General features: G+C 61.3%; 1 protein-coding gene across 13 annotated transcripts; it reads right to left on the reverse strand.

Annotated features, from left to right (window-relative positions):
* Nucleotides 1–142: 142 nt before the first annotated feature.
* PUF60 (poly(U) binding splicing factor 60) lies at nucleotides 143–12,587 on the reverse strand. 13 transcript variants are annotated; one of them, XM_044780978.2, is made up of 12 exons: nucleotides 12,368–12,571; nucleotides 8,014–8,103; nucleotides 5,594–5,689; nucleotides 5,391–5,480; nucleotides 4,452–4,502; nucleotides 2,171–2,332; nucleotides 2,007–2,099; nucleotides 1,649–1,862; nucleotides 1,375–1,565; nucleotides 1,111–1,246; nucleotides 666–901; nucleotides 143–574 (listed from the first exon to the last, which is right to left on the reverse strand). In XM_044780978.2, exons 1-12 carry the CDS (start codon nucleotides 12,389–12,391, stop codon nucleotides 275–277), a joined length of 1,683 nt encoding a protein of 560 aa, XP_044636913.1. In that variant the 5' UTR covers nucleotides 12,392–12,571; the 3' UTR covers nucleotides 143–274. The 13 variants fall into 13 exon arrangements, with proteins under 13 accessions (XP_044636913.1, XP_044636914.1, XP_044636918.1 ...); XM_044780979.2 differs by having other exon boundaries at nucleotides 8,014–8,100; nucleotides 12,368–12,559; XM_044780983.2 differs by lacking the exon at nucleotides 12,368–12,571 and adding an exon at nucleotides 11,979–12,159.
* Nucleotides 12,588–13,470: the final 883 nt, after the last annotated feature.

Here is a 13,470-nt window from a genome sequence, read left to right on the forward strand (position 1 = left end):
CCACTGCCAAAGCAGACATAACCTCGCCGGCCCCACTGAGCCTCCCTCCCCATCCTCTGTTCTCACACCTGAGTCCCCACACCTGTCCCCCGGCCCCCCACCCCCGCCCACGGGAGCCAATAAGCACAGGACCACTGTCAGATAGGGACGGTCAGGGCCAGCAGCATCTGCGCCTTTATCCGCACGCGGGGCGGCTGGGCCCACGACACCACCAATCACTATAAAACGCGGAGCAAACAAGGAGCAAGTGCAAGTCCGGGGAACTGGGCAAAGGTCACGCGGAGAGGTCACTGTTATCAAAACGCTCCTGGTCATATACTTCAGCCACCACCTTTCGACCAGCAAACCAGCGCCCGTTGAGGGCCTGGATGGCCTTGTGAGTCTCGGAGGCTATGGAAAACTCCACAAAAATCTTGACGATGATCTCTGCATCCTCCTCCTCGCCCTGCTTCTCCTGGTAGATGATGACACGGTTGACAGCACCAAACTTGCCACACTCCTCAGTCACCTCTCCTTCCAGGTCGTCGTCGATGTCCTTGGGGTCCACCATGTTGCGCAGAACCATCACTGTGGACTGTGTGTGTGAGGGGGACACACAACAGCTGAGAGCTGTAGCTAGCTGGACCACCCTGCCCCCACCCACCATGCGGGCCCAGGCTGCCCACCTCCTGCTTCCGGAGCAGCTTCTGCATCACCATGTGGCGGGCGCTGCTGCCCGAGATGCTCATGTGCTCCTGCTCACTCAGCATCTCTGGCCGCTCCGACTCGGGAAACAGCTCCTCCTCCTCCTTCTCCTTCTTAGGCTCCAGAAGACCCAGTGTAGGAGGGCTGGCAAGGATGGGGTTCACCACTCCCACAGAGGGGATGGTGACCGGAATAGGAGGCCGGGCTGGGGTCACACCTGCAGCAAACCCACCAGGTCCAGCAGTCAGTCCCCCCACCCCTGACCATCCTAAGGAGTACAGCACCACTCAGCCACGGCTGGCCTGCCCTGGGCACACAGGGCTACGCCTGGAGCACGCGGGCCACAAAGCTGAGGACAGCCAAAGGCATTGAGCCCTGAAAAGAGGGGCAGGGGAAGGTGCGAACACTTGACCGACCCAGGCTCACCTGTGATGACTCCTGGGGCCTGGGCAGCCATGACAGCCTGGGGTAAAGCCCCCAGGGGCTGGGCTAGAGTCAGTGCAGGAGACACCAATCCAGGCGTGGCCAGGGTACCCAGTACCGCTGCTCCAGCCACTGCTTCCTGCAACCCAAAAGGCCACTATGCTCAGTCCTTGGTTTGGCTGCTTCCATTCAATACCACCCGAAAAGTCAGTCCCCAAAGGATTGGGGACACAACTATACCAGACACTGTCACACAACAGTCCTCACCTGAGCTGTAATCTTGGCTGTAGCTGCAGCTGCAGCCACAGCAGCAGCAGGTGGGAGGCCTCCAGGTGTGGCAGGCGTAAGCAGGGGCATGGGGGGTGTGACAGCCTTGCCCACCCGCAAGTACTGGCCACCCAGGTCAAAGAGGTTCATGGAAGACACGGCATCCTGGGACGACTGGGCCTTCTCATATTCTGCAGGGCAGGAGCAGCAGTGAGGGACAGCCACAGTGTGAGTGGGCCCTGGCCTCACCCCTGCCCCGCCTCCCCAAACTCACCAATGAAGCCATAGCCCTTGTGTTTGCCAGTCGTGGGGTCCCGGGCCAGCGTGCAAGATTTGATCTTGCCAAAGGCCTCAAACACGCTCTTGATGTCATCATCCGAGAGGTCCTGGTGCACGGAAGCCACATAGATGCGGTTGAAGGCTCGTGCTTCCTCAGCCAGCTGGTCTATGATGGGCTGGGCCTGCCCTATGTTGCTGGGTCTGCCCACCTGGGGAGAGGCAGGGGATGAAGAGTCCCCAGTCAGCCCAGGCCTGGGACTTCAGCCTTCTGGGGGAGCTGCTCTGCCTTTCCTGGGTGACCAAACATAAGGCACGCTGTACACTGGCCGCGAGGCCCACCTCCCTGCCCTCACCTTGATGTTCCTGCCTCCTAGCATCACCGAGTTCATCTGCTCCAAGGCCAGCTGTGCAGCTTCTGGGACCTCGTACTCCACAAAGGCAAAGCCCTGGACACGGGGACATGCTGTTAGGCCAGGAGAGCCCGGGGTGGGGTTGGGCAGGGCAGACCAAATCTCACCTTGTGCTTCATGGTGACAGAGTCCCAGGACATGTCAATGCTCTTGATGGGTCCAAAGGGGGCAAAGGCCTGGCGAATGGTGTCCTCCCCCAGCTCATAATAGATGGAGCCTACGTAGACTCGGCACATTATGGCCAGCGCCCTCTGCCGCTGAGCTGCCATCTGGAGCAGGACAAAAGGGGAGAGAGCACCACTGGCTTGTGAGAGGATGGCAGAAGGCTGGGCAGCCCACTCCCCTCCTGGCCCGCCCACCCAGCTCTGCTGTGGGGAGGGCTCTCCCCACCCGGCAGCGCGGTGCAGGCTCAGCCCCTACGGTCAGGGTGGTGGGGGTCAGCACGACTCTACCCCCAGGAAGGCAGGCCAGGCCCAAAGGCAAGACACAGATGCACCCCAGCCTGCCCAGGTCCCAGGCAGACTGGCAGCAAATCTGACAGGTGGTCGGGAGGCAGGGCTGTGCGCCCTCCCACTCAGCCCACCCTCTAGTCTAGGGGCCAGGAACCCTGAGCTGGGCTGGGAGACCCTCCCAGGGTCCTGGCCAAGTGCTCTGACAGAAGAGGGAAGGGGGAGCCATCCGAGCTGGAGGGACCCACTGGTGTGGAGGCAAGAGAGGGGGACAGAAGACAGGGCAGCTACTGCCCAGAAGAGACCCCAGGGGAGGAGGTCAAAAGCCCAGATGGGGGCTCCCTGGAGAGAGAATGAAGAGCAGCTCCTCATGCTGGGCTGACTCAGGCAGGGGCTCAGCGCTCTGCAAGCCCCCTAATGCCTTGAACCCTTCACAAAAAAGGGCTGCTTGGAGCCAACATCCACAGCCCAGAGGGCCTGGACCTGTGGAGCATCAGGAGGTGGCAGAGCCTAAAGGAGAAGCCCCAGGGCTCCATGGAGCCAGGAGTGACAAGCTAGGCAGGCCCAGAACCCTGGTTGGTAGATACTGCCCCCACAATGGGGGGAGCTCAGGCACTGTGCCAAGGGATTGCCCCAAGCCCTCAGCGATGAGGTTCCCACCCCTGCCACCTCACACATGACATGGCAGGCAGGGGGTTTCCCAGAGCCACATGTCGTGGGCCACCAGGAAGAGCCCAGCCCCTAGGAGGAGAACACAGGCTCAGGGCAGGCAAAGAAGATGTGGTCCTGGCTCCAGCCCCTCCACAAGCAGGGGTCCCCTCACCCCCACAAATATCCCCACAACTAGAGGCCAGCTTCCTTCTTTAGACACCAGCTGGCCTAGCACAGACCAGGCTTCCCCCTCCCTTACACAGGGGCCCAAAAAAGAGGTTCACATCTCCCCCAAACTAGGACTCCCCTCCTCAAACCGGGCTCCTGACAAATAGGCCTCAGGCTCCATGCTGAGACCAAAGACCCCCAAAGTTGGAACCATGTCCCCTCTCACCCCAGGCGCAAAACCAACTGCCCCTCAGATCAAAGTTCCCCAAGATAGGAGCACAGCTCCTCTTTAGTATGGGCTCCCCAACAGCAGCTGGGCCAAGAGCCCTCTCCCTGATGTCTCCCCACAGACAGACAATTCCCAGAGAGGACACAGGGTCTGTCTGGCATTGAGGACAGGGCCACGTCTCCCCTGAGCAGCACAACCAGGGACGGCCTCCGGCAAGGGCCATGTTTCCTCCTCAGACTCCCCAGAGGGGCTTGGCCTCCTCAGCCTGCCTCTGGGGGACAGAGGGGAGTCTCCTTCCCAGACTCCTCTGCCCATGGCAGCCAAGGCCACAGCCCACTCCCTGGCTGTGGAGCCTCTACCCCTCGATAACAGGCAAGCCCAAGGCCCAAGTCCTTGCCCTTCCCTCTCTCACTCGCTCGGGTCCCTCCAGCCCCCAACCCCGTCCATCCGTCCACCCTCCAGGGTCTGATGGGGCCATGAGTTAGGACCCTTCTCTCCTCAGGGGCCTGACCCCAACCCAGGAGCCCAGGCAGCCTGGAGACTGGCAGAGCTGGAGGCCCAGGCGGTGCACCCTGTGCGTGCAGGCGGCATGGGTGCAGGTGGGCCTGGCGTGGGCAGCTACCCTCCTGGCCGGCTGCCCTCCGCAGTTACCTGGCCGGTTAGTTCTAAGGCGGGCCCTCAGAGCAGATGGAGGCCTCCCCAGGGGTGGGCCCGGGGTGGGTGCCCGCCCACACCACTGGCCCCGCCACGCCTGGCGCTCTGCTGCACTTGTCCCAAGCTGGCGGGCAGGGCCAGCCAGGGGAGCAAGGTCCCCAGCACGCGGGCTGCACTGCCCCCCTCTAGCCCTGACTAAGGACATGAGCCCCGGAAGAAGTGAGCATTTCTATTGACCGATTGCAAAGGTGAGAGAGGATCTCCAAAGCCCATTGTCACTGCTGCCATCTGAAAGACAGTAAAGACAGAGTTCAGTCTGTTGGAGCCGAGCAGTCTCCCGCTCTCGTCACACCTCGCCCTGCCAGGGAGGCCCGCCTGCCTTCCCACACTGCCGGCCAATTGGCCAGCCGCCGGCACCTGCCCAGGGGGGCATCAGAGCCCCAGGTGCCCTGCCCCGCAGCCTGGCTGGTGGGGCAGAAGGAAGGGGAGGGGAGGGGAGGGGGAGGAGGCATGGTGAAGAGCCAGGGTATCTCCTGGCAGCATGAATGTCTGAGGGCTGGGCAGGGGGTGGGGCTCGAGGCCCAGGCACCTGTCGGCCTCACTCTGACCTCTTTCCCACAGCCACTGCAGCCTCCAGCCAGAGGTCCAGAGCAGGGCCCCATAGAGGCATCCCCAGCCTGTCCTCTCAGTCCTGGGCCCCAGCCCAGGTGGTCTGGACTCACTGCAGGAGTGGGGGCGTGAGAGCTCTTATCGGAGGCCACAGGGGCAGGAAGGTCGGTTGCTACATGCTGCACCATCAGCTGTGCAGTTTGGGAAGACAAGGACCCAGGGGCGACCTGAGGCAAGAGTTTGAAGTCCAAGAAGAGGAGCTGACTTGGGGAGTGGGGCAGGGCTACAGAGAAGGGGCGGGGAGGGGCCATGGGCACTCAACAGGTGGGTAAGGCTGGGCCACTCGTGCCTCAGGGAGGAACTCGGGCATCCCTAGCAGGAGTCCTTGAGAAACTGAGAACCACAACACCTTGTGGGGACGGCCGCAGGCACAGGAGGAGGAAGAGAAGGAAGAGGAGATGGTGGAGGTGGCGGGGAGGGGCGGTGGAGGCGCCCGGCCCAGGCTGGGTGGGGCAGCCTCCAGCAGAGCCAGCACCGCGGCCGGAGGGTAGGGCCCAGGCGGCTCACCTGCAGGTTGGTGAGCTGCTGTTGCTGGTGTGCGATGGTCTGCTTCACCAGCACGCTCTTGATGCTCTGCTCCATGGCGTACTTCTTGGCCTGCGAGAGAAGGTGGTGAGGAGCACTGGGGGGGCCCAGCCTGCGGGAGACGGGCCTTCCTCCGCCCCGACTGGCACCCCATGCCCGCAGTGCCCCGGGAGGTACACTCTCACCTTCTGGAGGGCCTCTTGCTGCTCAGGCGTCAGGGGAGGCAGCCCCAGCTTTGCGGCTGTGCTCTGCCCATTCTCCATCTTGATGGAGTCTGTTCCCTGGAGGTGGGGAGCAGGAAAATGGTTAAGAATAAGCCACAGACCCCCCTTACAAGGCCTCAGGAACCCCACCCCACCTGGCTCCCCGACAACTGCATATGGTCTCCAGCCCAGCCAATTCCCAGGGACAGAGAGATCCTAGCATAGACTGTCTCTTGCCTGACCTGGATGCGAATCTGCCTTTCTGACATCCCTGTGCCTGTCCCAGGCCTGCTTTTCCTTGGACCCATGGGTAGGACACACACCAAAGCAGGCAGGTACCTTGGAGACCCTGGGCCAACCTGGAGAGCTGTGGGGCCCAGGCCACAATGGCCTCCTTAGGAACCATCAAGACAGGCAGCAAATAGTAGGAGGGGCCCAGCCTTTGTGGCAAGCCTGACCCTGCAACCTCCATCCTACATGGTGCAAGAGAGCCAGCCTCAGCTGTCCTCCAAGATGAGGGGAGGGGTCAGGGCCCTCCGGGTGTTCTGAGACTCCTCACTCCCGGATTGCTGATGCCCATGTCCCCACAGCCTCTCACAGCCCCAGCCACAGACTTGGCTTTCCTGCTCAGGAGGAGTTCCAGAGACCACTCAAAGAGCAAGCATGGGAACGGGCCTCCCTCCTAGTATATCTCTGTGCCACCCCCATCCCCCATCCCAGCGCTGTGCACACTACCAAGAGCCAGAGTTGCTCTAGCAGGCCACAGCAGCCCTAAGGAGAGCTCCATTCCCTCGCCAACCTCCGCCTTCAGCTGAAGCTCCCAGGGAGAAGCCAGGAGCAGACCAGTCACAGGGGGACAGAAGTGGACACCTGCCAACACACTAGCCAGGCGAGCACAGGGACCAGGAGATGCTTTACGGGAGGGAAGGCAGTCACAGCCCACTGCAGACCAGAGCAGATGCTACCAGGATTATCTTTACATTCCTTCTGTCAAAACTCATTTCTTAGCTGTTTGCAGGGGAAAGAACAATGCAGCCGTGTAAGCAGGAGGAGAAGAGAAGCCCGGCCACCAGACTAAGGAGCGCATGTGTGTTGCAGGTTAGAGCACATCTGCCTGTCAGCCAGCTCAGGGGCCTACGGCTACCCAGCAACTGGAAGGAGGGATCACTGCTGGCTCCTCCAGAGGGGCCCCCAGCACGCAGCCTTGGGAGGGATGGCAGAGAAGGAGCCAAGTCCTGAGCACAGGAGTCACGAGCAAGGACAGAGGTACAAAGGAGGCAGGAAGGGGTCAGCTGACCCAAACCCTAAGAACCACCATTCTGACTAGGTTTCCAGCACAGGGTCAAAGGGCAGGAAGCCCTGGAGGCCCCTCCCCCAGCGACCCAGTCTGGCCCCTTTCAGGCTTGTCCTCTCCTCCCTCTCAGCTGGCCCCAAGCCCAGTTCTCCTTAGTGGAAGAGAGGCCAGGGGCTGAGATTCTAGAGCAGACTGTCACCATGGTAATCAATGCCAATCCCCTTTCAGCCCCTTAGAAACTTTTCAATCTCCTCTTTGTCTTGGTAAACAAAAGGCCCTTCTCCCACCAACCAAGGCCTGGCTCCACAGCCAGCCAGGGCAGAGGACTGCCTAGAGGGAGGCCCTGGGTCCCCTGCCATCGGTTTCAGCCCCCATAACTTCCCAGGCTCCAGACTGCACACTCTCGCCCTCCCATGAGTGTGCGGGGCGGGGCCGGGGATGGGATGGATGGACACGGCCCAGCCCTAACAGGTCCCCAGGCCATGTGGCTGAGCCCCTGCTGGAACCCTCTGGAGGGAGGCGCTGCCATGGAGAAGCACAAAGATCCTATCATCCAGCAACAAGGCCCAGCTCCACCTCCTGCAGGACACTGCCAAGGGCCAGGCAAGGGAGCAGGACAAGATCAGCCAACCCTGCAGCTGGCCCAAGTTCCACTCAGACCTGTGCTTTGACCTGCACATTGTTCTGCTTTGTTGCTTTACTTAGAGATCTAAAATGAAAATCTGTATTTCTAACTCTGAACAATATCCCGAACATTCTAGAACACATGCCTGCCCTTCTGCACAACACCGATGGCTAAGAGCTCGCAACCACTGAGGTTCAGTCACCATCTGCCTGGCATCTGAAGACACACGAGGCTTTGACCCACCACAGAAGCGAGGCGGCTGCTATGGGGAGAGGCAGGGATGAGGGGGCTGGAGGCAGGCCCAAGGCTGGGTGGAGAGGGGGCAGCACAGATGCCTCTGTCCAAAAGGCAAAGAGTCCCTGGGGCTCCTCCCGCCCCGCCCCCAGTCAGGTTTCTGTGGGCCCAGGGATGAGCAGGCAGGCGGGCGGGCGGGCGGGCTGGCGGACAGGCGGGCCTGAGGGCGAGGATGCTTAAGGTCAGTACCTGTGGAGGTTTCCATTTGTCTCCCGCTGCCACCACTGCCGCCGCCGCCGCCGCCGGCTCGGACCCCCCTCCTTGCTGGCCATTGACCTGCTGCAGGCAGGAAGGAGATGTTGTAACGGACAGTCACAAGACCCACCCACCCAGGCCATTTCTCATCTTTCCTAGCTAAAGGCTGAGCTCCCCACAGATGAGCAAGGGAAGCTAGGCAGGGGCACAAAAAGGGACCAGCTCCAGCTTGGCCCCTGAACATTCCTGACACTCCACCCACCCCACCCCACCCCACCCTGCCCATTCCTCCAGCACACCTGCCCAGGACCCTGACACAAGGGACTGGCCTGCCAGAAACCAGAGCAGAATCTGGGGCAGCCCCAAGTTGGCAGCGAGTCTTCAGAAAGGGACAGGGTAGAGAGCAGAAAACCCAGCTAGGCTCCTGCCTCAAGCCAAGGAAAGGCATCCTCTCCTGGATTTAGAGCTTCCCTATGGCCAGACAGTTGAGATCCTAAAGACCAGTTCCTTTTCTGCCAGCAGGCTGGGCCGGGAGGAACAGAACAAGATGACAAGGGGCACCTCTCTAGTACCCTGCACACATGCCTGGGCCGGTCCACTGCTCAGCATCAACCCCAGTGCCTTCTACAGGCTCTGGCCAAACCCAGGCCCCACGCCCCTCCTGAACACACCTCTGAGTGGCAGCCCAGGCAGGTGGTCTGCATATGCAAGCCCCTCTCCCCCAGCAGTCAACTGTGCAGGGCTGTCTAACCTCAGAGAGGACAGCTGAGAGCTTGGCTACACCCCTAACCCCCACCCAGAGGGGCTATGGAGCACTGCCGTGCAGGGTCAGCCCAATGGAAGCAGCAGCTCCTGACCTGGCATAGCAGGATGGCAGGGGCAAAGACAGGCCAAGGCAGGAGGTAGACAACATGGTGGGGGTGAGTGCCTTGGTGCAAAAGCCCTGAGACCTACTCTACCTTCTAAGAGGCCACCAGTGCAAACACAGCAGAACACACTGAGCCTGCTCCCAGCTCAAGGACGAGAACCACAGACATTAGGAACACCAGGTGCGGCCATGCCCACCCTGGGAGCCCTGTGCACAAAGCCAGAGGCTGGGCTGACTGGGCCAGAGTGTCTCAGGCACTCCAGCCTCAAAGGAGGGACAGCAGCACAAGACTGGCTGCATGAGACGTGGCCTGCGGGCATAAAAGCTGTGGCAGACCCAGCTCTGTGCCCTGCTTGGACCGGCTCTGAACACAGCACCACTGCTCCTTAGAAGTGGTACCTCAAAGAGAGCCAAAAGGGGGATCCTGCCCAGTGGGTGCATGGACTCTGGGGGCTGGATCAGTCTGGCTTTGCCTCAAGTCCCCTAGTTGCTCCCAGAGCACACTCAGAGCAGAGGCTGCCTCTCAAGGCCCATAGCAAGAGGTCACTTCAGGTCCAGGGAAGCAATCCAGCCCCCAGACCCCTGTGAACAGGGCCAACTTTAGGGCACATTTATACACAACTTCCTGCTCTCCCGAATTATTGTTAACAGCCAACATAAGAACCAGGACAGGGCTGAGAGAACACAGCTCAGAAGAGACTTCCTGGGAACAGTCCACCAAGGGACTCTACACAGGACATCCTACCCCATCCACAGCAGAACCGAAGTTCCCAGTCCCACTGAGCCTAGGGTTCTGTTCTAAGCAGATGCTTGCAAGAAACTGATGGATCATCACAGCTAGTCCCATGCTGTCATGCTCCGGCAATGAAAGCGGCAGGCTGTGTGGACACAAAGCCCCCCAGCACCAGGCAGCAGTGCCCTGAGGAGTGAGAAACCCCCTCTGGGGGGCAGTGCAGCTGCAGCCCCAAGATTCTGGAACCCAAACTCCGGCACCGGTCCTGGTCAACAGCTCAGAGCAAGGAGGATTATTTCCATAAGAAAAGTAGATGTTAAGTAATTGCTTAACATCTCTAGGCTTCAGTCTGCTGAACTGGTGTGAAGATCCAGTCACTCCCCGTAAAGTACTTAAGGCAATCCCTGAGCAGGGCAAGCAAGCCATAGGTTTTAGCATTTACTAGTATTGTTATAACATTCAGCGACAAATCCCCCAGTGGGGCTGCTGCAGGATACCGCCTTCCATCTGCTCAGTCCCCTTCACAGGGTGCCATGCTGTCTACCGCAAAGCCAGGCTCCATGCTGGGCACTGCAGATGCAGCAAGAACAAAACAAGAAAAGTGCCAACCAACACCTACATAAGATGACTTCTGTAGTTAATGAACACCAAGAGAACAATCAAGCTCAGGGTGAGAACACAGTGACTATGAGGCATACTCGGCCATGGCAGCCAGGGAAGGTCTCCCTGAGAGGTGACATGCAGGCCAGACCTACAGAGGGAGAAGGCAACTGAGCTCAAGGAGAGAGGGGACGGTCCCAATGCTCCTGCCCGACAGAACCCAAGGATGACAGCCCCAAGAGGAGTAAGCCCAGCTACCAGAGGAAGGGAAAGAATGGAACAGTGAGCTGAAGAGACATAATGCAGCCAAGGGACCAGACCCCTGTTGAGAAGGGGCTGCGGGCTGTTTCTGCAGCACCAGGTAGAAGGCATACCCCAGTGAAGAGACACTTCACCATCTTACTGCATCCTTCCCCACCAGATCCCTGTCAGACCAAGTCCAATGCCACTCTATCCTCCCTCCCACAAGAGCTGAAGCCACAGCTTAGGACAGCAACCAGTGTTGCTCAGCATGCACGGACCGAGAGCACAGGCTCTCACTGTGTCCAACAAGGACAGGAGGGAAACAGGCTGCCCTTCTAGAAACCTGTCCATTCAAAAGTTCAGGAATGGAATGTGTTAGACAACAAGCTGGATCTCACCCCCCAGAGTCTTACGCAGTAAGCCTGGGCCATTACAGTTTACATATACCTGCATATACAGGTTCCAGACTTATCGCCCACGTCCACCTCTACTACGATAACACCTGTGTGTGGCACTGTGCCACAGCAGAGCTGAGCCCCAGATTCACTCCTCAGTCCCCACGAGCACAGGTGCTGCCGGCTCCAGCCACCAGGGCCCACCGAGGCCAGGGCTTGGTGGTCCACTGTTCTGCAGATACTTGGAGAGAGGCGGCATCTACTCTCACTGGCCTCTCCTACACCTTCTCCACCTTCCCAGGAGTCGTGGTCCTTGCCTCCAAGCCGCCCTCTTCCTAACCATCCAAGTCTGACTGCTGCCCGGGACAGTCACCAAGTCCTCAACCCTCACCGCTTTTCTAACTTCCCTCTCACAAAGATCATTTGTTCCTGTGGCTTCAACCGGAAGCAGGACATGGTGGAAAGAGGAGAGTGAAGTTAGCCAGACTGAGAATCACACACTGGGCCCCTCCTCACAAGCTGGGGCCTCTCTCCCCCTGAGAGTCAGCTTCTGCCCCAGTGAGACAAGTCTAGCCTCCTCACTGGGCGTCAGCACCCAGCTGAGAGCCTGGCCAAGGCAATCTAAGCACACTCCCGGTCCCTCAGATGTCTCCCCTAACAATCCAGCCTCCAGCCGCCGGCAAAAGCTGCCTTCTCAAGCAAACCGCACCACGTCACACCGGGCAGGGGCTGCGGGGAGGGTGGCAGGTAAATAAAGGGACCAAGTGCCTCTGTGAAAGGTCCAGGATGGGAATCATTGACTACGCCAAATGAGGAGGAGGGAAAGTCAAGGGAGACTTCATCACGGAGATGCTGTGTGGGGAGAGATTCTACACCTATGCTAACCAGTTCACGGGGCCGAAAGGGAAGTGAGCACAGAGCGGGACAGAAAGGGGTTCTTTCTTTCCTCCGAGTGCCCCTATCACCCCGAACACGGCTCCTCGGGCACCCCGTATACAGCACCCTGGGTAGGAGCTGGGCTCCGGTGCCCGCCAGGCCCCTGAACAGCGCAGGCCACCCTCCTCACCGGGCCCGGATCCCTTCCTACAGGTCCCCGCACGCCCGACGGCCCCCTTCATACAGGCAGGAGGAGGGACGCCATCGCTCCCAGGAGCCCCGCCTTCAAGCCGGGGATACAGGCGCACCCGGTCGGCACACGGGGACGACGACGCCTGGCTCCGCCCCGAGGCTGCTCGCCGAGGCCTGGCCGGCGGCCCCGCACGCCCCCCGCGCGGCCCGCCCGCGCCCGCCGCCGGAAGCTGCAGCCAGCGGGCCGGAAGCTGCGGTCTCGGGCCTGCCCCCGCCTCGCGCCCGCCCCGCCCCCGCCTCGCGCAACCAAGGGCTGCGGGGGCCCGCGCGGGGCCCGGGAGGCACCGCCGCGCCCTCGGGGAGCCCTCAGCGCCCTGGCCGGGCCGACGACCTGCTCCCGCCAGCTTAGCGGCAGGCCGCGGTCACGGGAGAGACACTTACGAGAGCTATGGTCGCCGTCGCCATCTTGCGCCTGTCGCGGCCGCTGAGCGCGCCACACACTCCTGCTCCCTCCGCGGTCTCGCGCGATCTGGGCAGGAGCGAAGGCGCCGGGAGAGAGACGGAACTCTCGCGATAAAAGGCCCTTTTGCCAGCGACGTGGAAGGAGAGAGGAACGCGCTTCCGGTGCGGGAACGGGCAGTTAACGCCCCGAGAGGGCCGGGCGGAAGGGGCGGGCCCAGGGGCGGGGCCATGAGCGGGCGGGGCGGTGCTGGGGGCGCGTCGGTCGGGGGCGCGCGTCGTGGTCCGGGCCTCGCTCTCCAGCGGCCCGGCCTCCGTGTCTCCCGCCAGCCCATCGCTTCGCCCCCCTGCCCGACCTGGCCGCTGCTCCGTTTCTGCCTCCTTCACGGGCAAACAGGCGGCGTCGCCGCGCTCCGCCCGGAGGCAGGCAGAGGACGGCCAGGCCCCGGGGCTGCAGGCGTCCCGCCGCCCGACGGCCGCGTTGAGAGGGGTGACGAAGCATCGCCGTATTTCAGCCCGATTTCGAGATGCGTCTTCCCTGCGTCGGAACGTCTCCGAGGCCCGATGCGCGTCCCAGAGGATGGTGTGTCCTCGTTTAGTGGGCAGCGTTTTCTCCTTCCTAGTGGTTCCCAAAACTGCCGCGCGTCCTGAACCCGATGGCATCGTGGATTGCCACCTACAGTCGGTAGCACTGCCACCCAAGACACGGGCCTGTGAGCCAGTGCGCTGGGAAGGGTGCGCACACGGGGTCCCCTGCGCCCCTGGACGGTTTTCCGAGACCGCCAGCGTGCATCCGCGGCGTCGAGCCGCCCTGTCCCAAGACCCTAACTCGGTGAAGACGGCGCACGGCGCAGGTTCTCAGGTGGTCGGCCCCCCTCCAGCCGGCCTGAGGCCGCGAGCTGCCCTCCCCAGCCAGGCAGGTCTGCTTAACCCGGGAGAGCTGAAAATGACATGTACAACGTCTCCAGTGAAACGTGGCGGAATGTTTTTCTCCTCTGCCTCCCCTCTAGATGGTAGAGAAAGGACTTCAGAAAGGGGAAACTCCATGAAGAGAAAGAGGTGGAGTATCGTGGAGCGGGAGGAAG

This window comes from Equus asinus, chromosome 12 (genome assembly GCF_041296235.1).
Source record: "Equus asinus isolate D_3611 breed Donkey chromosome 12, EquAss-T2T_v2, whole genome shotgun sequence".
Taxonomy (NCBI): Eukaryota; Metazoa; Chordata; class Mammalia; order Perissodactyla; family Equidae; genus Equus; species Equus asinus.